This window comes from Canis lupus, chromosome 15, assembly GCF_003254725.2.
Source record: "Canis lupus dingo isolate Sandy chromosome 15, ASM325472v2, whole genome shotgun sequence".
In the NCBI taxonomy this organism is placed as follows: domain Eukaryota; kingdom Metazoa; phylum Chordata; class Mammalia; order Carnivora; family Canidae; genus Canis; species Canis lupus.
In genome coordinates this window covers 44,888,830-44,915,711 of record NC_064257.1, presented here as the reverse complement: position 1 = coordinate 44,915,711, position 26,882 = coordinate 44,888,830, and the positions used below count along the sequence as shown (strand labels likewise).

At 36.7% G+C, this 26,882-nt stretch overlaps 1 protein-coding gene across 18 annotated transcripts in view; it reads left to right on the top strand.

Annotated features, from left to right (window-relative positions):
* Positions 1-26,882, top strand: part of SLC10A7 (solute carrier family 10 member 7) — a 242,850-nt gene that overhangs the window by 92,111 nt on the left and 123,857 nt on the right. For 4 of the 18 annotated variants that reach the window (XR_007402310.1, XM_035698734.2, XM_025439533.3 and 1 more), the window contains one exon: positions 16,125-16,204. The exons of 12 other annotated variants lie outside the window; for them this stretch is intronic. Coding sequence is in view for 3 of the 6 variants with exons in the window: in XM_025439533.3 (XP_025295318.1) it covers positions 16,125-16,204 (80 nt within the window). In the remaining 3 variants the exon portion in view is untranslated. Of the gene's footprint in view, positions 1-16,124; positions 16,205-22,005; positions 22,082-26,882 lie in introns of those variants that run through there. 2 more of the 18 variants (XR_004804911.2, XM_035698731.2) reach the window with 1 other exon arrangement.

The window sequence follows — 26,882 nt, the reverse complement described above, 5'->3', positions numbered from 1 at the left end:
AACATACAAAATATGTATTAATTGTGTGTTATCAGTAAGACTTCTGGTCGATAATAGACTATTAGTGTATTTTTTAAATATAATATATTAGCAATAGTAGACTGTTAGTAGACTATTAGTAAAGTTTTTGAGGAGTCAAAGTTATAACTCAGATTTGCAACTGCAAGGGAGATTGATGCCTTTATTTTTTTTTTAAAGATTTTATTTATTTATTCATGAGAGACACAGAGAGAGAGGCAGAGACATAGGCAGAGGGTGAAGTAGGCTCCATACAGGGAACCCGATGTGGGACTCGATCCTGGGACTCCAGGATCACACGCTAAGCCAAAGGCAGATGCTCAACCAGTGAGCCACCCAGGCATCCCGGATTGATGCCTTTAGCCCTCACATTTTGGTTCGAGTGCCAACTGTATTATGCATGATTGGGAGGCACTTAAACCATACAGCAGAAATTTTCCTTTTTGTTCCTTTTGTTTCCATTTGCATAGCTATCTATACCTTTTGTATACCTCTTTTTTTCCCTAGAGATTTTTTGTATCTGTTTTTGGAGGTAAATTAGGTCTTGGTCTATTGTTAGTTTGATTTAGTATTCCAAACTCTTTTTCAATACCAAAAGCTGTTTATTAAGGACATGCCATATACACATCCTTGAATTCAGTTGACGTACATTCAGTGGGAGATGAAGATTATAAGACACAATTTCTTTTTCAAGAGATGTAGTGTAATTGAAGAAATGAAATATGCCTAAGTTAAACACTTAGAGAAAAACAAGATAAAATATAATCAAGTGCTTAAATGTGTTAAGAAAAGGAGTTTCTTAGTTAAGAAAAGGAGAACAAGGCAAGGTAAAATCATCAGGAAAGGACTCTTGGAAGATGTGAAATGTAAGATCTTGAAAATCAAGAACAGCCCAAGTGTAGTAGATCAACCTGAAAGTGGATATAGTCCAACAAAGACAGGGACCATACCTGTTATGCTTATTGTTACCTTTCTCTGTATATAGGTACAATGGCAGTGCCTGGTACATACAGTCAGTATATAATGAGTAAATGCGTGAATGGGCAGTTGCAGGCAAGAGACAGTGAAAGGAAAGATGTTTACTGGAGTAAGCCAGTTCTCGTTGACTGGTGGAAATTATGTGAGACTGCATTATGAAAAGCCTTGAATGAGAGGCTAAGCTTGAGATTGCGAGGCATTTCTGAGGAGTTTTCAAGAAGTGTATCATGCCAGAAGTGTTGTCTTAGGAAAAATGTCCTGATAGCAATGAGTTTCTTGCTGAGATTGTACATGAAAGACTGGGAAATAGGCTCTTCTGAGTCTAGACAAACAATGATGAATGCCCTGGCTACTGCCTATCAAATGTTTTACAAAGAAAGAACCACAGGCACAAAAGAAAAAGGAATAGCTTTCCTAGTCATTTATTCAATTATTTAGAAAGCTAACATTGACCTTGTGCCTACTGTATGGGAGGCCCTGTACAGAAAGTCTTACTATCAGGCTTTGAACCAGGGATACTTGCCTACCAGTGCTATAAAAAAGATTTAATAAGATTGAGTCTCTGAGATGCTCAGCAGAGTGTCTAGCATATTAACAAGACATCATAAGTGGTTGCTGCTAATATGAGTTTATTTTAGAAATGATGCCAAAAGGGGTGCCCCAGGTTGGGCTCTGTGCTCAGTGTGGAATCTGCTCCAGGTTCTCTCTCTCTCTCTCTCTCTCTCTCTCTTTCTCTTTCTCTCTTTCCCTCTTCCCCATTCCCCAGCTTGTATGTATGTACACTCTAAATAAATAAATAAACAAAATTGTAAAAAAAAAAAAAATTATGCCAAGACCCTCTCCAACCCTACTGCCAAAAACCCTCTCTATAAAATCTACTCCCTAGATATAATATTTTCCTAAACCCCTGGTTCCTTAAAAACAACATTTTTTTCCTCTTAGAGGCTTTGAAACTTCTAGAAAGCAGATCAAATGTTAGTGAACCTTACATACCCATCTCTCAGCTTAAACAGTTAACTCACTCCAGTCTTGTTTCGTCTGTACTCCATCCACTTTGGTATTATTTTGAAGCAAACCCTAGCCATCTTTATATTTTCACAGGAATCTCATAGGTAAGGGCTTTTGTTTTTAAAATATAGCTATAGGGAAGCCCGGGTGGTTCAGTGGTTTGGCACCTGCCTTCGGCCTGGGGCGTGATCCTAGAGTCCCAGGATCAAGTCCCACATCGGGCTCCCTGCATGGAGCCTGCTTCTCCCTCTGCCTGTGTCTCTGCCTCTCTGTGTGTGTCTCTCATGAATGAATAAAGAAAATCTTAAAAATATATATATATAACTATAATGTCATTTTCGTCCTTAGAGACTTTTACTGGCCAAGTGTATCATGAAAGAGTCTGGGATATCTTCATGTAGAAGAACCAGGAAATGCAAGGAACATAAACAGACTGGAGACGCAAAGGTTTTAGGATTAATAACTGTGGTGTAATGAACAAAACCAGGAAGTTTAAGCAAAAGAGTAATTTTGAGTGAGATGATTAACTTTGATTCAATAGGTATTAGTTACATGGTGGTACAGGGACATCCAGTGGCAGATACCCAGGGATGGACATGTTTGCTATCTGTTCTTCCTTCATGAATGAAAGACACATGGACCTTTTTTTTTTTTTTTTTTTTTTTTTAAGACACATGGATCTTAAACCAATATAGATCCTTTTAGGTTCACCATTAATATCCATCTTTCCTTCCTTCCTTCCTTCCTTCCTTCCTTCCTTCCTTCCTTCCTTCCTTCCTTCCCCCTTCCCTCTCTCCCTCCCTTCTCCTCCTCCTCCTCCTCCTCCTCCTCCTCCTCCTCATTCTTCTTTTTTAACTTCTGATCTCATCCTTTCTGTGTCCCACCCTCCAACTCTCTACTGCTACTCCATTCCATTCCTATTCACTTCTGGGCGTAGTAGGGAACCTTACTTTCTATTAATTATATTTGTTTGAGTTCCTTCTGTTAAAATGTTTATTTTCTTCTTAAAAATAATTTTGGTCTTTCTGACTGTACTTAGAGTAAATGATAATTAGGTGATGAATGAATATTCATTAGAATGGATGATAGCTTCAATTTTGACTTTATATAATTTCAGCTGAGGATATTTTTCAAAGTAAAAGTGTGAAATAATATAGACAAAATTCCACCCATCAATGGAGCTCAGATATAAATACTCCTGATCCCTGAAATTAAATTGGAACCCAAAATGCTCATAAGTTAATAACTTTAATTCTTTTTTTAAAAGTTATTAGCTTTCCAAAGATCTCCTATTTCACTTTGACAATAGTGTAAGCAATTTAGTTTATAGGCCAAAACAGAGATCTTATTCTTTTTGATCCCTGGGTGTCATCATCTTAATGCTAATATGGGTTCTGTGTATTCATCAGGAGTAAAGATCAGGTTCACTTTTGCACCTGATGTAAGCCTGTAGCAGACATTCACATTAGAATTGAAAACTCTAAATGTTAGAGGCTTGGGTAGAAACTGGAGATGTAGTAAGCTAGGACCTACTTCAGCTCTATAGCACACACATAGTTACTGCAGTGGGATCCATGCTCTTAATATTGGACACTGTTTGAATGTTTTCTGATAATTTATAGGGTTGATTACTCCAGCCTCAAGTGGAACCTTAGGAAGAAGAGCAGCAAATGGTAAATCTTTGTGATGGTCCCTGGGGCAGTGGTTCAGTTTGAGGCTCTGAGTTATGTGGTTCTCAGCCTCTTTTCCTCCCCAACCCTTTCTATGGCTCAGTGTCATCATCATCATCTGTTCAGATAATGCCTGTTCAGAAATCACAGATCCCCAGGGAGGAGAGAACGGAGAGAGCCCTGTTATAAGCACACTCGCTGCAAACCTTTCACCTTGCTGTCAAGGTGACAAATGTTTGTCCTTAAGGGAACACTAGAGGTTAAATCACCAGTGTTTTTCTCACTTATCTTCTTTCCCATACTATCCAAGCTCTTAGCCAAATTTATAGCTACAAGAATCTCAGAAAATTAGGGTGCTCGTGACCTTTACGAATCAGAGATATGTTTTGTACAACCTCAAAGTACTGATTACATTATGAATTGGGGTCTGAGTAATTAGAATTTGCTAAAAGTCATTATGTCAGTACATTTCCCTTTCAGGGATTATTCAGAACAAAAAAAAATTTAGGAAAGAAACATTTAAATTTTGAGAGATAGTATTGGGAACTTTGCAAACACAATTGTAATAAGGTGAGCAAGGAGTTATTTCTACATCAGTATATGTTAATGGTTTATAAATCCTTGAATAGAGAGACACCAAAATGTGCATTAATCATGATAGTGGAAGTTGCTCTGGATTTCTTCTTTTTTGGCCCATTCCATTCCGTTCTCCATCTAGCAGTGAGAATTCTGATCTTGAAGAATGTAAATTGATCATGTTATTTTTTTCCTGCTTAAAATCTTTCAGTTTTTCTTGGGATAAATATCAAAATCCCTTAAATGGCTTATAAGGTCCTGTCTGACCTGAGCCATGCCTTCTTCTCCAGCTTCCTGCCATGCCCCCTCTTCTGTACCCACAAGGCAGCTGCCATCTGGGCATACTTGCAGTTTCTCTAGTTCATTCATTCATTCATTCATTCTACTCTGTATTGAGGCTACAAAAATGTACAAAACAGACAAAAACTCATGGAGCTTACATTCTAGTTTAGGGGATATAACAACTATAAAATACATAAATTTGCAACTGAAATGTATAACAAATATGTATATAATGTCATATATATATGCCTTGCCGCCTTTCCCTTCCTCCCTTTCCTCCACATATATGCTCCATATTTTATATATATAATATATAAAGTAATATATAATATATAAAAATACATAATATATATAAAATATATAACATATATAAAAGTATATATAAAATACAGAGCATATGGAAGAAAAATGAAGCAGGAAAGAGAGGAAGATAGGGAGGAAGCTAGAGGGGTTGCAGTTTTTTTTAAAAGGTGGTAAGTGACAGTCTTTCTTAGAATGTTTGAGCAGAGACTCAAAGGAGGTAGGAGGGCAAGCCATAGGGATATTTGGGGAAATAGTGTTCCATATAGAAAGAACCCACAGTGCAAAATAATCAGGTAGGAGAAAAGCCACAACAAGGTGGGCAATAGAAATAAATTCAGGTATGTAACAAAGGGCCAGATTATACAGTTAGGGGCTTGTGAGCCATTGAAAGGCATTTGGTTTTAAATCTGAGTGAGATGGTGTATTAGCCAACTTGAGCTGCCATAGCAAAATGCCATGGACTAGTTGGTTTAAACAATAGAAATTTATTTCTTGCAGTTTTCTGGAGGCTGGAAAGTCCAAGTTCAAGATACTGGCCAACTAAGTTCCTGGGAACAGATATCTTCCTGGCATACGGACAGTGGCCTATTTACCATGCCCTGACATGGGGGTGGGGCGAGGAGAGAGGAATATGAATGATGTCTTTCTCTTCTAGTAAGGCACTAATCTCCTTTGAATCAGGGACCCACACCACCCTTATGATCTCATTTAGTTGTAATTACCTCTTAAAGGCCCTCTCTCCAAATACAGTCACATTGGGGATTTGGACTTCAACATGGAAATTTGGCCAGGGGCACACAATTCAGTTCATGGCAGATGGGAAGACACTGGAGAGTTCTGAGCAAAGCAGGGGCAAGATCTCACTTAATGACCACTCTTTGGAGAATGGACAGCAGAATTAAGGACAGGAGCAAAGAGACCAGTTAGGGAATGATTGCAGTCATTCAGCCGGGAGATTATAGTGACTCCAACCAGGGTGGTAGCTATGGAGATAAGCACATTACAATTACAGTCATAATCATTACAATCTCAGGGTGCTCTCATAGATTGTTCCCTGGATTGCTTACATAGCACCTTCTAGGTTTCAAAGCCCTTTTACATATATTTTCTTAACCCCATACCTCTCCTGGGAGACGGGCACAGGATTGTGAGACTCAGGTTTCACATGGGACCAATTCTGGAGTCAGAGTGCCTAGGTTTGTGTTCCCTCACTGTGCCTCCAACCCCTAGGGATAGCAATGATGCCAACCTTGTGTAGTGTTATGCAGGTTCAAGGAGACAGTCTGTGTTAAATGTTTGGTAGATGGTCTGGCACGTTAGTAAATAATATATAGTAGCTGTCCTTATTTCTGTCACTGTGAATAATGAAATTCAGAGTCCAAAAGGTCAGTTGGTTTGTCCAGGCTTGTCTAGCTAGTACTGAGAAGAACCACTGCTAGAATCCAGTTCTATTATTCCTCATATGCTCTACTTTCCATTATATCATTTGCTGAAGGAGTTCCATTTTAAAACAGGATAATTCAAGTTACAGAAAGCAGTAAAAATTTTTTTTTCAACTATTCTATGAATTGAACTTTTCGGTACTCCATCCTGACTCACACTGTTTTCACCCTCTTAAGAGGGTCTCTTTATTCATAAAGTTTAGCTTTTTGTTTCCTTGAAGAGTCCAGAAGTTTAAATCTCCTTTGAATTGTTCAATTAATCACTCTCTAGACATTGCTTAATTTCCATCTATTGTTTCCTCCACAGTTCACTACTTAGTGTTTGCATTAGGAATGAGAATACTGGGTTGGGGACTGTTAAGTCAAGGCTTTGCAGAGGAGTCTGCTCCCACAGCTAGCTGATTTTCACTTCTGTCTTTTCCTGGCCTCCCCTGTTGGGTATTTTATTCATGAGTAGTACACAAGGTCCTATAGAAAGTCAAATGGCCAAATATCTCTGTGGTTTCTCAAGGCACAGGCATTTTCTCAGTGAGTCCTGAGCACTGATGAACTTGATGTCAGTCTCTGGCAGAATTTGAACTCGGCTGGAAGGTTGTAAAACCCTGTAAAAAGCCTTATGAATAATTTTGGGTTGCCATTTATTTTAGATCGCACCTTGGTGTCCCCCTGCTGGGGTATGGGGCTTGGTGAGCAAGCCAGGCACAATCCTTGCCCAGATGAAGTTTACATTAAATAGGGAATTGGATAATATGTAAAATAATTACATTCTAATTAAGTGCTATGACAGAAACAGAATGATAGTAAACCAGAAATTGCCCATTTTAGTACAGTTCTTTTCCCAGTTACTGCCCATATTTTCTCATTTCTTGAGATAATTTCTTAAATTGGAGAATCTCAGCCTTTAAGTGTTTGACTTAAGTCCTTATCAAGTTGTTTCAATAATGTGAGTCATTGACAGTAGATTGACACTCAAAACTTGGCTAATGTTTACACCGATATACATAAACATAGGTTGTGATAGGAGGCAAAGCTAGAAAGAGCATCATTTTAATAACAGCACAATAATGACAAACTTAGAAGAGATATTTGTGTACTTTACAAATGGTACAGTACATTGCCTTTAATTTTTACTTTCTTTTGCTTCTAAAACAGATCCTCATTGCATAGGAGTGTAGATACTATTATTTTTGCTGTACAAAGTTAATATTAGCGTTTGAAAGAGACATACACTATAAAGAATGACAACATTAATTGTAATTTGTTTTAAAATTACCTTTTGATAAGATAGAGGAAAATACCTTTCAGAAGATCATGTGAATTATTCTCTCTCTCTTTTAGGCCAAGTAATTATATTCTATAATGCAATTTTTTTGTGTTGGATGGACAGAGTAAAGATAAAAGGCGACCAGAGAGAGAACAGCCTACTTCACAGCTGACGGAAGCAGGTGTTAGAAATGCAGATGAAGGGTATTGACTAAAGACTGTACAAATTTGAAGTGAAAATGCCACTGGTCTGCATGTAGCGTTCTGCACATACGAAGTTTCAGGTAGTTAAATTATTCATTTTATTGTGTGAACTAGTTCAGGAGTTAGGGAAAAAGGTGCCTTTTACATCTAAACTGTTTCTTCCCTCTCTTCCTTTCATCTGCACTTGGCAAGCAAAATGAACTTCATTTTGTAAGTTTTATTCCAGCAAGTGAATGACTTACATCTCTATATGGGAAAAAATACACCTAGGGATGGATAACTCACAGGTTTAAGTGACAGTATAAAACAATAGAAACTAGAAATTACTCTTTTCCTCACTTTTGTTATAATGAAAGCCACTAAAGACAAATAAATGTAAAAGTAGCTATTGAATAATCATCATTACCATGAACCTCACTGTGAAATGTTTCTCAAATGCATTATTCTGTGCTGGATAAAAAGATTTAAAAATATAAATCATTCTTTCTATAATCTTATAATTAAGAATCTTGATTTTTTAAATTTAATTTTTAATTTTTTTAAAGATTTTATTTATTTATTTATTTGACACAGAGAGAGAGAGAGAGAGAGAGAATGAATTATGGGGTGGGGCAGAGGGAAAAGAAGCGGACTCTGCCTGAGCAAGCAGCCTGGCACACACTCTGATCCTAGGACCCTGAGACCATGACCTGAGCCTATGGCAGATGCTTAATTGACTGAACCACCCAGGTGCCTCTAGAATCTTGATTTTCTTATAGGCAAAACTGAGATATTTTTAAATATGTAATGTGTGATTTTATTTTTTTAAAAGATTTACTCATTTGAGAGTGAGAGAGAGTGCAAAGGGGAAGGACAGAAGGAGAGGGAGAGAGAATCCCAAGCCGACTGTGCACTGAACACAGAGTCCAATACAGGGCTTGATCTCACAACCCTGAGCTTAGGACCTGAGCCAAAGCTAATGGTCAGATGCTCAATCAACCATGCCACGCAGGCACCCATTTAATGTGTAATTTTAAAGCAGACTTGCATTTTAAGGAAAATGTCATAATTCCTGGAATTATTTTTACTCTCATTTTGGCTTATTTTGCTTTTTGATCTCAAGGGCTGGCTGACCTTACCACTGGGCACCACACTGGTATCCAGAGGTTGCATTAGTATTGAAATACCTGTTTTTGGTGAATTCAGGTCATTTCAGGAGAGTCAAAAAGTTTTATATATATGTAGGAGGAAAACACAAACACTTAATACACATTTTATTTTATTTATTTTATTTTTTAAAAGATTTTATTTATTTATTCATAGAGACAGAGAGAGAGAGAGAGGCAGAGACATAGGCAGAGGGAGTTGCAGGCTCCATGCAGAGAGCCTGACGTGGGACTCGATCCAGGGTCTCCAGGATCATGCCCTGGGCTGCAGGCGGCGCTAAACTGCTGCACCACCGGGGCTGCCCTTAATACACATTTTAAAGGTGAAGAAAATATGAACAAGGCATGCCTTGACTGATTGAGATTAAAAGTTATGGAACTACTGACATTTTGACTCTGTCTGTGCAAATACATAGGCTTAAAATACCTTCCTTTGGCTCCTAAGACAAAGGTTTTCAGTGTCCAACAGATCTGGATCCGGATCCTGTTTCTATGCCTAATGAGCTATATGACTCTGGCAACTAAATTAACATCTTTAGACCCAGGTTTCTTTAAATGTGGAATGGGGATAATATATAATACTACTTCTAGAGATTGTTATAAGATTAAACACGAAACAGTGGGCCTGGCATATTGTCTGAACTCAGTGTGTATCTACTTTTTCATTGGAGCAGTAGCTTGCCTTACAGATAGTCCCGCCTCTGCTATATTCTCATTTTAATTTTATAGAACCATTTAAGAAGCTGTAGTGTTTGAGGGTTGATACAGCTTTTTTCAGGTTTTAGTTGGCTTTGTACTTACAGTTTTAGAGAATAGTTTTGACATATGTTCCTTGTAATTGGCCAACTGATTTATAGAGAAAAGTATTAGATTTGGAGTGAGAATATCTTGGTTCATTTTCTGACTGTAAAAGTACTAACCTCAGGACTACAGACAAGTCATCCAACCTATTTGGCCTCTTATTTTTCACCTGTCTAGAGGGGAAAATAATAATACCTCACCTATTATGCTTTCCTGAATTACTGTGAGAATCAGATAATATGTTTAAGATCCTTTGTGAAGTATGAACATGAAATGTTCTTAAAAGTTAAGCAAGCTATTATCATCTGTAAGTTATCATCAAATATATCATCTGTGCCCTTCTCCCCATTGGAAGGCACAATTATGCTATGAAATATTAAGATTAATCGCTTATTTCCACAGCAGTGGATATCACTTTTTGTGATGCCTTACTGGTAAATTAAATCTAATAATTTGATATATAATTCAGACATTAAGTTTGTACCATTATAAAAGTCTTGAATACATGTAGCTGTATACTGCAAAACAAAATTCTTTCTGCTACAGACGCTTATAGCTTAAAAATTTACATACATGTGGGTGACTGCTCTATTTCTAGAGTTCTTCATTGGTTACCACAGTGTGGATTAACTGAGCACAGAACCTTTTGGTTTCATATCAGCCCACAAATGGGCCATTTTCTCCCATTAAAGGGTTAAGGTATATTTTACATATAGTAAAATTCATTCTTTTTGGTATGCAGTTCTATGAGTTTTGACAAATGCTTATAGTCATGTAAACAGCACCATAATCAAGATGTAGAACATTTTGTTAACACCTAAAGTTTCCCTATGCCCCTTTGGAGGCATTGCCCTCCCAGCCCCTGGCAACTACTGATCTGTTTTCTGTCCCCATAATTTTGACTTTTCCAGAACACTGCTTAAATTGAATCATACATCATGTAGTGCTTTGAGTTTGACAAGTGTGGCATTTTTGTTAATTTACCACTTTTAAACACCACTTTTTTTCTATTTGGGAACAAAAGTGTTACTGCACTTATTTTTTAAAAGAGATTTCCAAAGCTGCATTTTTGGAGTGTGCTTTTCATTTTTTGAGAAATACTAGTTGATATTTTTGGCTCATGAATAGGTTGAGAGTATCTAAATATTCCTGAGATTTTTCTATAGGTACCCATTTAAAAATTCCTTTCTCTGTGTCCCACATTTTGGAAAAGAAATAGTTAAATTATCTTCCAGAATGTATGAAATATTTGCTCCCAGGTTGTTAGTTCAAGTTTTGGGGTTTGTTATTTTTTTAATAACCCAAGCCCACTATTATGAAATGTATTGAGTCCCTCCCAAAATTCATATGTTAAAGTCCTAAGCTCCAATGTGACTATGTTAGGAGCTAGGGCCTTTAAGGAAGTAATTATGGTTAAATGAGACCACAAGGGTTGGGCCTAATCCAATAGGCCTGGTGTATTTATAAGAAGAAGGGGAGACCCCAGAAGTACTCACTTACTCAGAAGAAAGACCAGTGAGATTACAGTGAAATGGCCACTCTCTGCAAACCAAGGAGAGAGGCTTTGCAGACACTAAGTCTGCTGGCACCCTGATATTAGACTTCCAACCTCCAATATGTAGCAAATAAGTTTCTGTTGTTTAAGCCACCTGTCTGTGGTATTTTGTTATGGCAGCCTAAGCAAACTAATACATCCTGAGTGTAAGAATCTGTAGTGGCTCTAAACATTTCCATATAGCTGCAGAATTACAGTATTGCCATAATGTACTAAAATTTTAGTATGTTATTATACTAAAATTTCTAGGAGACTTGAAGTTCTGAGCTATGAAGAATACAAAAGAAATTAATAGCATTAAACCTCGTATCACCCTAGTCAGACTCAAAGTGGTGACTCAAAATGGTGAAAGCATTAATAGATGACAAAGGCAGTAGATAACTGGGAGGAGCCGGAGAGCTAATATTCCTACAAGGGAAGAAACAGGATGCTTCTGAGGGGAAAAAATGACTCAAAATCTCCCATCTGCTGGTATGCATCAGTCAACTTTAAGTAATACAGGTATTTTTTATCCCCATTGATGAGAAGATGGGAAGTACACAATTGCTGATCTTGGTTCTGATGTTCAACAACACAATCAAGTTCCAGATTCTTCTCATCTCTTATTCTGCTCTACTTAGCTGTTAGTCTTTTACCTTCATGCTTTGTTGCTATCCTGGTAGCAAGATGGCTGCTGTAATTTCAGGCATTGTGTCCTTGTTCAAGGTACAATGGAAGGGGAAAGACATTGCTTAAAAGCTTTAAAAAGTAAGGCATTCACAAGAGGCTTCCAGCAGACTTTCTTTAATACTTCATTGACTAGAACTCAACCAGAGGGTTATTGGTAGCTGTAAGGAAAGGAGACAGATTGTCTATCAAAGGGAACAGAATTTTCCTTTGCTTCTTGACGTTCTTCCCTTCTTGGCACACATAGAAAATGTAACATTTGTTATATATCCTGGAAGTGAAGAGAATGTTCCTGATGCTCCAAGCCCTGCCCATCTGCCCTTAGGATTAAGGGGAATCAATATCTTGTCTATCTGTGCTGTGTTTAAGGCTCATATTAGTTGGAAACAACTAATAGACTAGCCATGAGTCATATCCTAGGTTGTGTATACTGTTGCCCCAAAAAGCAGGGTTTTGTTAGCATATAAGAAGATGGGTATGGCTATTGGGTAGGCAATTCATAGAATCTGGCCCAGTGGCCGTTTGCTTTAAAAAAAAAATATGTTTGTGCTCAGAATATGCTGTATTTGGATTTGAATAAATATGGATCTGTTACTGAAAGAAGTCACCCCTCCCCCTTTTATAATAAAATTATTATATACTGTGAAATGAGGCTGGGAGCTGAAAAATTGACTTCTTTTTTCAAGTATACTTTGAGGCTCACTGTGGTAGACTAACTTCTGCATACATTGGGTTATTCACCAAAGTGAATCAGGCTTATATGTGAGAGACCAGAGTTGCATGGTCAGCTTGTGAGGAAGAATCTTACGAACCATGCACCAAGCAGATTGGTTGTCTTCTAAAGTGCCATATTGCTAAGGGCACTCTGGCATATCGTTAGATCTCCAGTATGGTGGGGTCAGAATGCTCCTCTCCACAGTAGAGAGTGGTGATTCAGTAGGAGCAGTGTCAGCAGTGAGTTCCAGGAATTGCCATGGCTTTACTCTGCAAAGCACAGATGAAGAACTTATAGATGAAGGTGGGATACTTAAAACTCTTCTGTGCTCTAAAATAGATAGAGTGCTTAAGCTAGAAATGGGAGATTAGTTCATATATTAGATGTTTAGTGACAAGCTTAAAAACAATATTTCCTCTAGAGTAATCGTTCCTGAGCCTGGAGGCTTGGGATCCTAGGAAGTTCTGAAAAATTATATGCAAAACATATTCTATAATTGTATGTGGATTTTTTTAGAGAGAAAGACCACAGCTTTCATCTAATTTTCAAAGATTAAGAACAGAGAATATGCCAAATTCTTAAATAACACAGACTTGAAACAGTTTTTCAGGTCTCATTAGAGTTATTTTAAGAGAGCTATGGCTTCTAATTGTTATATAACCTGATAATCTAAACAGTAATTTCTCTTTGATGTATAAGGTTTTATAGTATGTGAAGTATGTAGCCTAAATGGCTTTATGGAAAAGATACACTTTTCTCCAAAATACTCATCATTCCTGACACCACAAACTTTAGTTTTTTTTTTTCTTGAGGAAGGTAAAATCCATTGTATGGGATGACCAAAATTATGCATTGTTTATGTAAGTGGTATTGCTTAGGAGTCCTAAAACTCCTCCTTCTGCTTCTAAGATTAGAGTTAAGGGTAAATTACTTACAATGTCAAATACTTAATTGTTTACTAGTTTTTGCAGAATTTGAATACCCAAGGTATTTAGATATTTGCCAAGTTAGACTTTTAATCATAGCTAAATACTGATAGATGATAGATAGATGGATATAGATAGGCAGACAGACAGACATATAAATAGATAGTTGGATATTGGTAGATAAAGATTGAGCTTTCTCTATCATAAAACAATTGTCAGTTCTTCATTGCCTTCAGACTTATTTCTGTCCTTTAGATGTGTGTGTTTAAATAATTTTTCCCTTGTGGATGAAGCTGACAGCATTCTCCAAATTGATTTTCTATCTGTAATATTCCAACCATATTTCAAACCTCATTAAAGCCCTTTTCATCATTTCTCTGACTCCATTAGTTATGGCAGCATCTCAAAATTTAGTTTTCTCAGTAAATTTCATTATTGTGGTTACCAATTCATTATAAAATGAATTGGTAGGAGGGAGAGAAAAGGAATTGACATATGAGGACATAGTGAAAGATGAGGACTCTTTGGCCAGTAAAGTAGAAATCTATCAAATCATGAATGGCATAGATAATGTGAACATGGACCAAGATGGTGGATCTGGAAATAGAAAGCGGAAAGGGCATTCTTAACACTCCCAAAAAATAATAAGTAGAGGTACTTAACACAGGCAGAAAAGCAATTTGAAAGAATTTTCGATAAATTCATTTCAGAACTAATGAGAAACTAAATAGCTAATCTGCCTATAAACTCTGAACAGATCCTGAATAATTGTAAGTATTATTATGTATACATGGTCTCTTATTTTTTATCATGTTCTCTGGGATATCCTTGGGATTTGAATCCAGATAATCTACTTCCCAAGTCTGTGTTCTTTTGTCACTACACATCCTGCTCAAAGAGAATATTTCCAAACCAACCAGAGAGAAAAGGCAACTTTCCAAAACAATAATTAGCTTGGCAGCTGACTTTCCTAAGTCAGGAATAGAGGCCAAATTAAAATGAAGTATCTTCTAGTGCTCTGGGAAAATGACTGCCAGCTGAGAAGATCATTCACAAGTGATCATTTAAGAGTGAAACTGAGTTCTTCCTGTCCCCTTCCTGTCCTCCTCCCCTTCCTTTTATCTTTTCTTTAAAAGATAATTTTGGTTCCCTTACCTCCCCTTGATGCAGCCAGAGTTGGGATGGCCCGCAGGTCCAGAGCTGAGGAGGTGACCAGGATAGGGTCCTGGGAGGTGGGTAGCACTGCAGAGGCAGTCAAGCCCAACAGTGCCAGCAGGCTGGGTATATACAGGATATATGAGGGAAGAAGTAAATTAAAGATAAGTAGTGCTCCAAAATGATGAAGACATGTCAGAAGGTGTCAGAAGCTTGAAGGGACTTGCCCTGGCCAAATCTGGAATTATTTGAGCATCCAAATTAATAGTGATAGTAAAAGCTTATAACACAATAAATAAAATAGGGATGCATGAGTCCATACTAATATCAATAAATAAATGAATAAATCATTGGGAGAGAATTCTAGGCAATAAACATAGGAGAAATGTTGGAGTTAGAAAATCACTATTTGGCAACTAGTATTCTCAAAGTATTTTAATTACAAAGGGAAAAGTAGCAGTTTTCACTGAGAAGAAACCTAGAAGACACCACCTTACCAAGTGATCAAAGTGAATACACCCACTAATGGGACAAATGGATATCATTGCCTCCTGATGTGATCAATAGAGGGCATAGCATCACTTCTCTGGCATTCCTGTCAAAAATCCTCAACCTGAATTTGGTCATGAGACAAACCCAAACACATGCATTGTGAAATAAGTGGCCTGTATTCTTCAAAAATACCAAGATTATGGAAGGCAAGGGAAGATTAAGGAATTAATTGTTCCAGATAAAGAGGCATGACAATTAACTGCAGAACATGAGCTAGATTAGAAAAAGATTGGGACAATTGGTGAAATTTTGGATGGGACTGTGGATGTGATGGTAGATGGTAGTATCATTAACAAGATAATTTCCCAATTAGCAGGTTTTACTTAGTGGTGTAGGAGAGTATCCTTGTCTTTTAGGAAAAACATACTGACATATCAATGGTATATCATGGCTAAACTTACTCTCAGTTCTGAAGATAATGATTTTAAGTATGTATTTATACCTCTTTTGTGGCGATTGTATAGATGTAAATTTTTATTCCATTCTAAACAGACCTATGTAATGCCTCATTATACCCTTTAATCTGGTTTCTAAAAAATATTTCATAAAGTTTGTTTTGATCAAGTTTTTACCTTAGTTGACCTTTGCAATCTCAACAAAAAATGCTAATTCACAGCACCCCAATCACAAGTTCATTGCATTCATGTATTTTTTACTTAGTATTTTTCCATAATTTCCCCTTGATTTAATATATCTTAAACATAGGTAACCAACTCCTTGATGTTTATAATGAGAAGAGAATAGTCTTTAGACTTAGACAAACTTGATTTCAGACTCCAGTTCTATTTCTCTCTAGTTATGTAAACTGGGACAAAATTCTCATCTTTTTTTTTTCTTTTTTTTGTCATGATTTCCTCATCCGTAGGCAACTGAGAATTGTTGTCAGAAACAAACATGGAAACATGAGAAGCCTAAGCACAGTTTCTGGCATGTAAGAGGCATGCAGTAAGTGTTACATTCTCTCACTTCATTCTTTCTCCCTTCTCTCACCAGAAGTATTCATATAGGTCCCCTAGGCATAAGGAAATACAGAGATTATTAATAAGAGGCCAGAGCAAAAGGATCTCCACCCCTGTCCTTTTGTTCATCTTTGGCTTTCCTCTTTGTATCTGACTCTTGCCTTTATTTCTGTAAGTCATCTGTCATCATCCAGGAGACGAAGCGGGCCAGATGATGATCCCAGTTTGGGGGAGGATGATAGTAGAGCACAGAGAGGATGAGGGGATAGTCAGAACACCAAAGGTTCCTAGGGGACCAGTAGCCAGTGGAAGTGAGGAATATTGAACAAGTCTTTCTAGCCTAAAGACTTACCGTTTGCTGCGGGAGTACCTTATAATCTCTGAGAAAAATACTGATTGATCATGGCTGAATGCATGTTTGATGCTTCTCTCCGACTTGTTACTCAGCAACAAAATTTTAGCTATTCTGAGTCCTGGGGCCATTCAGTGCTTGCAGTTTCTTTCCTTTCATTGATAGCTTCATATTTTCTTTGTTCTTTTTTGTTTTGTTTTGTTTTTTTTCTTGTTGCTAACCTTCTTTGCACTTTATACATAAATATATATTCCCTAACTGTCAACATACATTTTATGCAATCTTTATTACATATTCATTTATCTCTATTTCTTTTGTCTTCTTTTAATATCTGCAAGGGGTGGGTGAAATAAGTGAAGGTGATCAAAAAGTACAAACTTCCAGTTGAAAAAAGAAAGAAAAAAAATATGACAACCTGTCCATTTATCTGTCGGTCATTCTATCGGTCAGATGTGAACTACAGTAAGGCTAGTGGGACCTGAAGGTTAGCCCACTTTTTTTGTTTCCTTGGAACCAAATTCCACAAGTTTACTCCCTAGCAAGAGTTCAAGTACTGAAAATCTGGGCCTGTAGCCTTAGTTCTATTCTGATTCCTACCACTGTGCTTTGAATCTAGTAGGTCTTCAATAAATGTTTCAATAAGTGTTTATTGTATCAGTGACTCAAAAAAAAAAAAAAACTCAAGATCCTGCATTCTATCCCAGTTATTAGCACTAAGCCCAGAAACTAGGGTAGGATTGAGTGTGGGCCCCTGCTGGACCATGCTCTTATAACCTTCCAACTCCTTTTCCAGGGACTGCCCCATCTCACTGCTCTCCTTCCAAGCAAATAATTTTTTTAAGTTTTTAAGTTCCAGTTAGTTAACATACAGTGTAATATTAGTTTCAGGTATATAGTATAGTGATTCGACACTTCCATATATAGTCCTGTGCTCATCACAAGTGCCCTCCTTAATCCCCATCACCTATTTCCCCCAGCTCCCACCTACCTCCCCCTCTGGTAACCATCAGTTTGTTCTCTATACTTAAGAATCTGTTTCTTGGTTTGCCTCTCCCTCTCACTTTTACCCTTTGCTCATTTGTTTTGTTTCTCCAGTTCCACATATGAGTGAAATCATGTGGTCTTTCTCTTTCTCTGACTGACTTATTTGGCTTAGGATAATACTCTTTAGCTCCATCCATGTCCTTGCAAGTGGCAAGATTTCATTCTTTTCTATGGCTCAGTAATATTCATACACACACACACCGCATGCACGTGCACACACACACACACACACACCACATCTTTATCCATTCATTCATCAGTCAGTGGACGCTTGGGCTGCTTCCATAATTTGGCTATTATAGATAAAATGTTGCTATAAACATAGAAGTGCATGAATCCCTTTGAATTAGTATTCTGGGTGAATACCCAGTAGTGTGATTATTGGATTGCTGTGTAGTTCTATTTTTAGCTTTTTGAAGAACCTCCATACTCTCTTCCAGAGTGGCTGCACCAGTTTGCATTCTGCAACCTCATCAACACCTGTTGTTTCTTATGTTGTTGATTTTAGCCATTCTGACAGGTGTGAGGTGATATCTCATTGTAGTTTTCATTTGCATTTCCCTGATGGTAAGTGATATTGAGCACCTTTTCATGTGTGTGTTGCCATCTATGTCTTCTTTGGAGAAATGTCTATTCCTGTCTTCTCCCCATTTTTAAATTGGGTTGTTTTTTGGTTGTTGAGTTTTGTAAGTTCTTTATATATTTTGGATACTAACCCTTCATTATATATGTCCTTTACAATTATCTTCTCCTATTCTGTAAATTGCTTTTTAGTTTTGTTGATTGTTTCCTTCACTGTGCAGAAGCTTTTTATTTTGATGTAGTCCCAAAAATTTATTTTTGCTTTTGTTACCCTTATCTCAGGAGATGTATCAAGAAAGAAGTTGCTATGGCCAAGGTCATCAAAGAAGTTGCTGCCTGTGTTCTCTTCTAGGAATTTTATGATTTCAGGTCTCACATTTAGGTCTTTAATCCATTTTGAATTTATTTTTGTGTATGGTGTAAGAAAGTGGTCCAGTGGCATTCCTCTGCATGTGACTATCCAATTTTCCCAACACCCTTTGTTGGAGAGGCTTTTTCCTATTGGATATTCTTTCCTTCTTTGTTAAAGTTTAATTGACTATATAGTTCTGGGTTCATTTTTGCGTTTTCTGTTCTGTTCTGTTGATCTTTGTGTCTATTTTTTAAAAAAGATTTTGTTTATTTATTTGAGAGAGAGAGCAGAGGGAAAAGGACAAGCAGACTCCTTACTGAGCATGGAGCCCAACATGGGGTTCAATCCCTAAGATAATAACCTGAGCTGAAATCAAGAGTCAGAAACTTAGCCTAATGAGCCACCCTGGCACCTTGATCTATGTGTCTATTTTTGTACCAGTTACAAAATGTTTTGGTTATTACAGCTTATAATATAACTTGAAGTCCGAAATTGTGATACCTCTAGCTTTGCTTTTCTTTTTTAAGGTTTCAGTGGCTATTTGGGATCTTTTGTGGCTCCATACCAATTTTAGGGTTGTTTTGTTCTAGCTCTGTGAAAAAATGCTGGTGGTATTTTGATAGGGATTATGTTAAATTTTCAATTGCTTTGGGTAGTATAGACATTTTAACAATATTCTTCCAATCCATGAGCATGGAATGCCTTTCCATTTCTTTGTGTCATCTTCAGTTTCTTTCATCAGTGTTTTATGGTTTTCAGAGTATAGGTCTTTTATCTCTTTGGGGGGTTTATTCCTGGATATCTTATTGTTTTTGGTGCAATTGTAAATGGGATTGATTCCTTAATTTCTTTCTGCTGCTTTGTTATTGGTGTAAAGAAATGAAATAGATTTCTGTACATTGATTTTTGTATCCTGTGACTTTACTGAATTCGTTTATCAGTTCTAGCAGTTTTGTGATGGAGTCTTCAGGGTTTTCTATGTATAGTATCATGTCATCTGCAAATAGTGAAAGTTTGACTACCTCCTGGCTAATTTGAATGTCTTTTACTTCTTTTTGTTTGATTGCTGTGGTTACTACTTCCAGCACTATATTAAATAAATAGGGTAAGAGTGGATATCCCTATAGTGTTCCGAACTGTAGGGGTAAAGCTCCCAGTTTTTCCCCATTGAGGATGATATTTGCTGAGGGATTTTAGACAACTTTTCCAGTCTTCATTCCTTACTACACTAAACCTCCTCAGTTAACTCGTATCAAGTCTCCCTTACACTCTGCTAAGAACTTAACTCAGCTGTTATCAAGGTTACCAGTCATTTCCATCTGTACAAAGTCAGTGGTGGTTTCTCTGTTCTTTTCTTGCTTAAACACTTGGGAGTAGTAGGCACAATTGATCACTCCCTTTTTGAAACATACTTTCCTCTTCATTTCCATGATACCTCCCTCTCTTGGGATTCTATCTACTTTGCTGACCATGTCTTCTCAGTTTCCTATGTGGGTTCTTTTCTCTGCTTAACTTTTAAATGTTAGAGTGTCTCAGTACTTGGTCATGCGTCCTGGTCTTTTCTCTGCTTACAGTAACTCCCTAGGAAAGTTTGTCCAATTCTATGGTGGTTTTGTTTTGTTTGTGGGGGGAGGTAAGGCAGAGAGAGCAAGGGAGAGAATCTCAAGCAGACTCCACACTCAATGTGGACCCTAACACAGGGCTCTATCTCATGACCCTGACATCACAACCTGAGCCAAGATCAAGAGTTGGATGCTCAACTGACTGAGCCATCCAGGAGCCTCCAATACCATGGTTTTCTGTAACATCAAAATGCATCTGCTACCAAATTGATATCTTCAGGTATAACTTCTTCACCAAATGCCAGATTCATATATATCAAAAGGCCTATTTGATATCTCATCTTGGATATCTAATAAAAATCTCAAGTTTATCATATGCAAAATAGAATTCTTGATCTCCCTTCCCATCCTTAGATTGCTTCTCCCTCAGTTTTTCTCATTTCGGTAAATGGCTCTACTCTTTATTTGAATATAAGACTTCCTGGATTTCTTTCCATCATCTCCCTCTTCCCATATCTAACCTATCAGTAAATCCTACTGGATCTGCCTTCAAAATATATCTTGAGTTCATCAACTTCTGTTCATCTTCACTGTCTCTATTTAAACACCAGATGCCAGCAACTCCTGCCTCTTACCTTGTAATTATTCCCTAATCAATCTCACCTCTTTCTACTCTGATCTCCCTAAAATTCTGACTTCACTCATCAGCTGAAGTAATCTTTTTAGAATATAAACTTCACATTGTATTACCATACTCTCTCCCAACTCTTCCCTAGTTTTAAAACCTCTGGTGTCTTCTGCTGCCCTTAGGAGAAGATTTATTGACTCATTAACCCAACCAATAAGGTCCTATTAGCTAGCCCTGCCTTACTCCTTGGCCCTATGTAATACCACACTACAGACTCAGCACACTCCAGCACAACAAAGTTTCTCTCCTCAAACACACGAAGGCTGTTTTTACCTCAGAGCCTTTGCACTAGCCGTCCCCCTCTGTCTGGAACATTCTTCTGGTTTTCACTGGATTGGCTCCTTCTTGTCATTCAGGTGTCAGCTGAAGTTGCCCCTTTTCAGTGGCCTTCAATAAGTACCTCCCCAGTATTTTGTAAAACATCAATTTTTGCTTCTTCAAAGCCATTATTATTATCAAAATTACCTCATTCATTTACGCATTGTGTGTCAATCTTCACTAGAGTGTAAGCTCTAAGAGAGGAGGGACCTTGCTTGTCCTCTAATATCCCTGCTGTTTATGTAGTACCTGACACCAGTCTGTGCCAGTCTAGATAGCTGTAGAATAAATTAATCATTTTCCAGGCAGAACTCAAGATAGAACAAAAAGCCTTGGGTTTTGTGAGTCTTACAAATTAGTGGTGCATGATACATATTCACATGCAAGGTTTCACTTTTTCTACTTTGGCCATTTTTTCTCTCTCTTTTCTCTTTCTTCAGAATGAACGTCTCTATGTTCCCATCTCTAAACAGGCTTCACAAAGCCATACTTTATCCTTCTTGTCTCTTGACATCACCCAGAGATCCTTTTCTGAAGAAGAGTAATTCTAACATGCTGTGGTCCATAAAGCTGTTTCTTATTATATTAAATTAAAGGGCTTCCTGATCACTGGTCTAAGGCTTGTCTAGTTTTCTTTTAATAGATGTTCCACTGTTGTTACAAATAGTGTAATTTTGTATAGATTCTCCTTTGGAGTTTCTGAATTTCTTGATCTTAATTTGTCTTCTTTGACTTCTTTTGTGATAAAGAATCTTTTTGATACTTTTCCTCTTACTATACTTTAAACAGAAAGAAATCATATATTTAAGTTACAGTGGATGCCACACATTCATTGTGTGTGTATGTGCATGTATAAGTATATGTAACTATTGCTTTCGTTCCATGAAAGGAAGGTATATGCAAAATGGCCTGCAAATGCCGAAGGAGCCATAAGACCAAAGAGAAAGGCCAGCAAGTCCAGCTTGGTGAGAAATGCTTTATTAAGGGGATTCATGGACAGAAGCCTGACTTGGGTGACCACAGAGGAGTAGATCTCCACAATTCCACCTCCCTTAAGACATGTTTTTATAGCCCTAGAGACTGGGAATACTGGGAATACCACTCAAGAGGAGAATCTTTAAGAATAGGTATGTCATAGTTATATCTCCAGGGCAGATGAAGGACATTATGCCCCAAGAATGTGCTTAAGGATATAGTATACAAAAGGGAGTGAGCAGGGAAAGGAGCTGTGCTCAAGAAGTTTTCAGGTCAAAGAACAGTCATCATGGCAGATTTGTCTCAAATGACATTAGTCTGGTTCACACAACCTTTTTTCACATGGGTCTTCCTTATATCCTAAATGCTATTTCATTGCCAAAATAAATATCAAAGTAAATTATAGGACACTGACTTATATAAAGAGATTTATCTATTTTTTTCAGTACAGAATAGAATCTTTTTTTAAAAAAATTGGGGGTGTATCAGAAGGGTGTATCAAAATGTACTCATTTCCAGGTATTTGCACACATACACGCATATTCACATGCTTCCAGAAATCTCAAGATACTCCTAGGAGTTACTGTGTGCTGCAATGTGATGTTGCAAAAATACCAGTGCTCTATCAATAACACTTTGAACACTAGTGGCATTATATGCATTTGCACGGCCTGAAGAGCTAACTGCTTAAACCCTGGTCCTCAGAGTCTCTGCCCAAAACAACTTCTTTTGTTATTGCTTTATCCAGTTTTTCTTTCATCTTTAGTTTCCCCTTTTATTTTGTATTGTTAAATTATACTTCAGAGAATTCTTAAGTATAATGTTTTCACTGCTGTCCTGTTTTGATGCCACCCCAGATCTACTCACTATACAAGGACTGCATACATCCATGCCCTGCTGCAGTCTTTTATTTGCTTTTGAGCAAACCGACAGACTTATATTTCAACACCATTTTTGGATGAGTGAACAGGCCATACTGAAGGACTCCTGTTGAATGATCTAATTTTGTGACTTCTAGTTCACAAGTGATATTAATGAGAAGCTCCATTAAGCAGGGTGTGAAGGAATGGTCAAGCTGTCCAATTGCTAAAAATCCTAGGCTGAATCTGCCATGCAGATTCTTTAGCACTGAAGACTGGAACATAGTCATGGTGTTTTCTCTAAAGGTTATAGTCCCACAGCAAAGACAGAAAAATGACCTGTGGTCAATTGTATATAGTTTTGGGATTGTGTTTCAAAAGAGGATCTGTCTTACACTGAATTCCTAGATGACTTCTGTGTTGCTTTGTAGTTGAAGTTGGAAAAAATTCTCAGAAGCCTAAAAACTTTTCTGACATTATTTTAGTTGACAAATAGTATACAAGTGGTCCTGTTTTTAAATGAGTATTATTTAATCCACATTAAACCATCTTTGAGTTCTTACATGAGTCTAAACTGTATTAAAGTCAAAAGTAATGTTTAGGGAGGGTAAAATCATAAATGTGATTCATAAATACTTAAAAGATCAACACTAGATCTCCTAGTTGAATAGAAATCTCACTTAGAATTGTAGTTTATCTTTGAAAGAAAAACTTCTGGGATTAAGAGTAAACCCGTTTTAGGAAAGAAATCAAATATTATGGAATTTGAAAATCTAATTTGACATATATTAGATTAATGCTCTGTAAAATCCTAGAGTCTGAATTCAGTTTACACAATGTTTGACTTAATTCTCTTATTTCTTTTTCTCATTTTTCCTTTGTTATTTATGTTTAAATCTTGGTGAGTTTTCCTTGTATGGGTTTAAACATTCAGTACTGAATTCTAAAGGAACAGGTCCCTCCCTGCCTTTTTTCAGTGAACTTTTGAGAAGCAATGGTCAGGAATTTGTGTGTGTGTGAAATTACTCTTTTTATGAATATATAACCCCAAAATTTCACCAATGTATATGTTTTTTGCTTGCAAATAAGTAGGGATTTAAAAATTTGGCACATAAAGAACAAGGTTGATAGAGGCCTTTTCATATATTTGTATCCCTAATATGTTTTTATTTTTTAAAAATATGCTGCATTTGATTGAACTAAATTTGATTTAGGCTTGTGCCACACAACTATAATTCCTTCAAAAACATGTCAATATTGCAATATATTTAAGATGATGTCAGCAACAATTCCTTCTTTATTTAGAGTAATGTAATCTGAAACTATCAACTTTTTCTACTTTCATGAGCTTTTGACTTTCATACCATAATGCATGAAATAATGCATTTTATTTAAAGCTTTTGGTAAAATGTCCATCACTGGAGGGAAAATTTTTATTTAAATATGTTCCTTCCATTGAAATCAGCTTTTCTCCCAGTATCTTTGTTTCTTTTAATATTCTAAACCTTTTGAGTTACTTTGGTTTAATTAGTTATCTCCTCATTTAAAAATTAACATAATGATCCCTCTTTTGGTCAAAGAATTGAACTAATCAGTGTGATTAAGGTGGGGAAGAAAATATCCAATGATATTGCACCCACATTACCTTATCGATTCTCTTCAGATAGACGTGATTATGCGACATGTTGAATAGTAGATCTGGGCCAAAGGGAAGAAGGAATAATATTGGAAGTATGTGAAAAAAAAAAATTGGAAATATGTGAGAAAAAAAAAAAACTTTGTAGGTTGACCTATAATGAGAACAATTGCATGATGCGTAGCAAAGAGAGGGATGACCAGTAGCTTGAATTCTATGGCCAAAGCAGCTTACTTTTGTAAGGATTTCTTATTGATTATTATGAATGTTAAGTTCTATAAAGTCCAAATTGAGCAAAGAAGAATGAATGACCTATATAATTATCTACAAGTACAGGATAAGGGAGATTTCAGTTGATAGAAAATACATTGAAATATTGAATAACCAAAGTAGAAACCTTACTATAGTAAGATATTTGTGCTGTGCAATGTACATGCACTTGTTATTTTTGGTTTTTCACTTAAGCTATTGCATGTTAGCACTAGAGAGCATATCTGATGTTAGTATTGTTGGGAGCAAATATATATTGGCAGCTGACTCCATATCTCTCACAGAAAGCCATGTTCATTTATTTGTGAAGTGAATTGTTCTATCTCTTATGTGCATCCATTATGACAAATGCTATTGCAGGGAAGGAGGTGTAAAATTTAATCAGATGAAAAACCTACCCTGAATGAGTTTCTTTCTACTTTAAGAAGAGAGATATGTACACATAAATATATGAAATATAAGGTAGTAGAAACTGTGCTTTAACAGGGAAGGATGTACTTGAGGGACAAGTGACATGGTAACAAGGAGTCAGAGCTCAGATTTAGGGGGAACATAGAAATGATCAGGCAAGGCTTCATAGAAGAAGTAGAACTGTTGACAGAGAACAGTTATTCCCTTTAAACATTTCTGATAGCTGAACAAAGTTTATGTATATCTAATAAAGCATATAGCTTGGCTTTCGAAAAATATAGATTATTCATTTTATTCTTACCAGTAAGAATATGGAGGAATGTGGTCCTATGGATAAGAAAAGGGACTTATAAGGATGATGTCTTTGAATCTTATGGAGGTCCTCCATATTTTCATTTGTTCATATTTCTTGTGTGTACATGGTGAGCTCTGTAGGCTTTCTAAATAGGTATATTGCTAAAGATAAAGTTACAGACTTTTGTCTTCATGTACTTGTAATTGCTCATCTAGTATAATTGGCCTTTATGACTTATGATTTAAAGTATAGTATTTGTGCTCCTTGAAAATTTTTCTTATAGCAAGCTACCTCATATCTTTGGCTATGTCAGTGTTCATTAACCACTTTATTACAGAAAGGTAGAAAAGAAGAATATAAAACAAGACCTATTTATTTTGTTCATCAGTTGCAACACTGGTAAATAAAAAATTTAATGAGGTAGGATGTTGAAATAAATACTTAAATCAGACTTTCATTCATGTTATAACCATGAATTATGAAAATTTGAAATCTAGAGCTGACCTTGACTAGTCCGCAGAGTCAGTAGAATTGACCTTATGTATTAAGTTCAGGAAAACGTACAATCATTCTGATCAGATTTCTCAATATAGTACGGAGTAATACTGACTGTTTAGATGCAAGGATTAGCTGTATTAATTGAGATAGATCCTCTATGAGTCTTTGAAACAATCTTACTGTAGTTATCTGTAATTTTTCATTGTGATTTTAAATGTATTTATACTTTGAAATTGGTATTAAGAGCTATCAAGCCTACTCTGAAATCTATAGAGAACTGAATTTTCAGAAAGTGCTCTGAGCAATTGCTTTTACTGGTAGGTTCCAGTACAAGTGTTAGATATGCACACAGGATTTCCTTTCTCTAAAGACACACCACATACATTTCCTATTTGGATTATATTTACTATGAATTTCATTAGACAGCATATAGTATTTAATAATAATTCATGTCTATTTCAGGTTTCCAAATTTAGTACTGGAATTAGGTAGGTAATGACTTGTGTTGAGCATTATTAATTAGCCTTTCTTTACATTGTGCTCGAAATGACTCAGTGTATCACACACTCATTCAACAAGAGATATTTGTGGACCTCTGTGTTCCCAGCATCAGCACAATAATATCTTAGTGAACAAGGTAGATACCCTTTCTGCATTTATAGAGGTTACATTCTAATGTGGGAAGCAAACATTAAGCAACTGATTATATTATGGTAAGTGTTAACCAAAGAATTTACATGTGAAGAGAGAATGTATTGGGGGGACCATCTCGGTGAATTCCTCTTCCCTCATTTATAAGCTACATGATCTTCCATGTATTT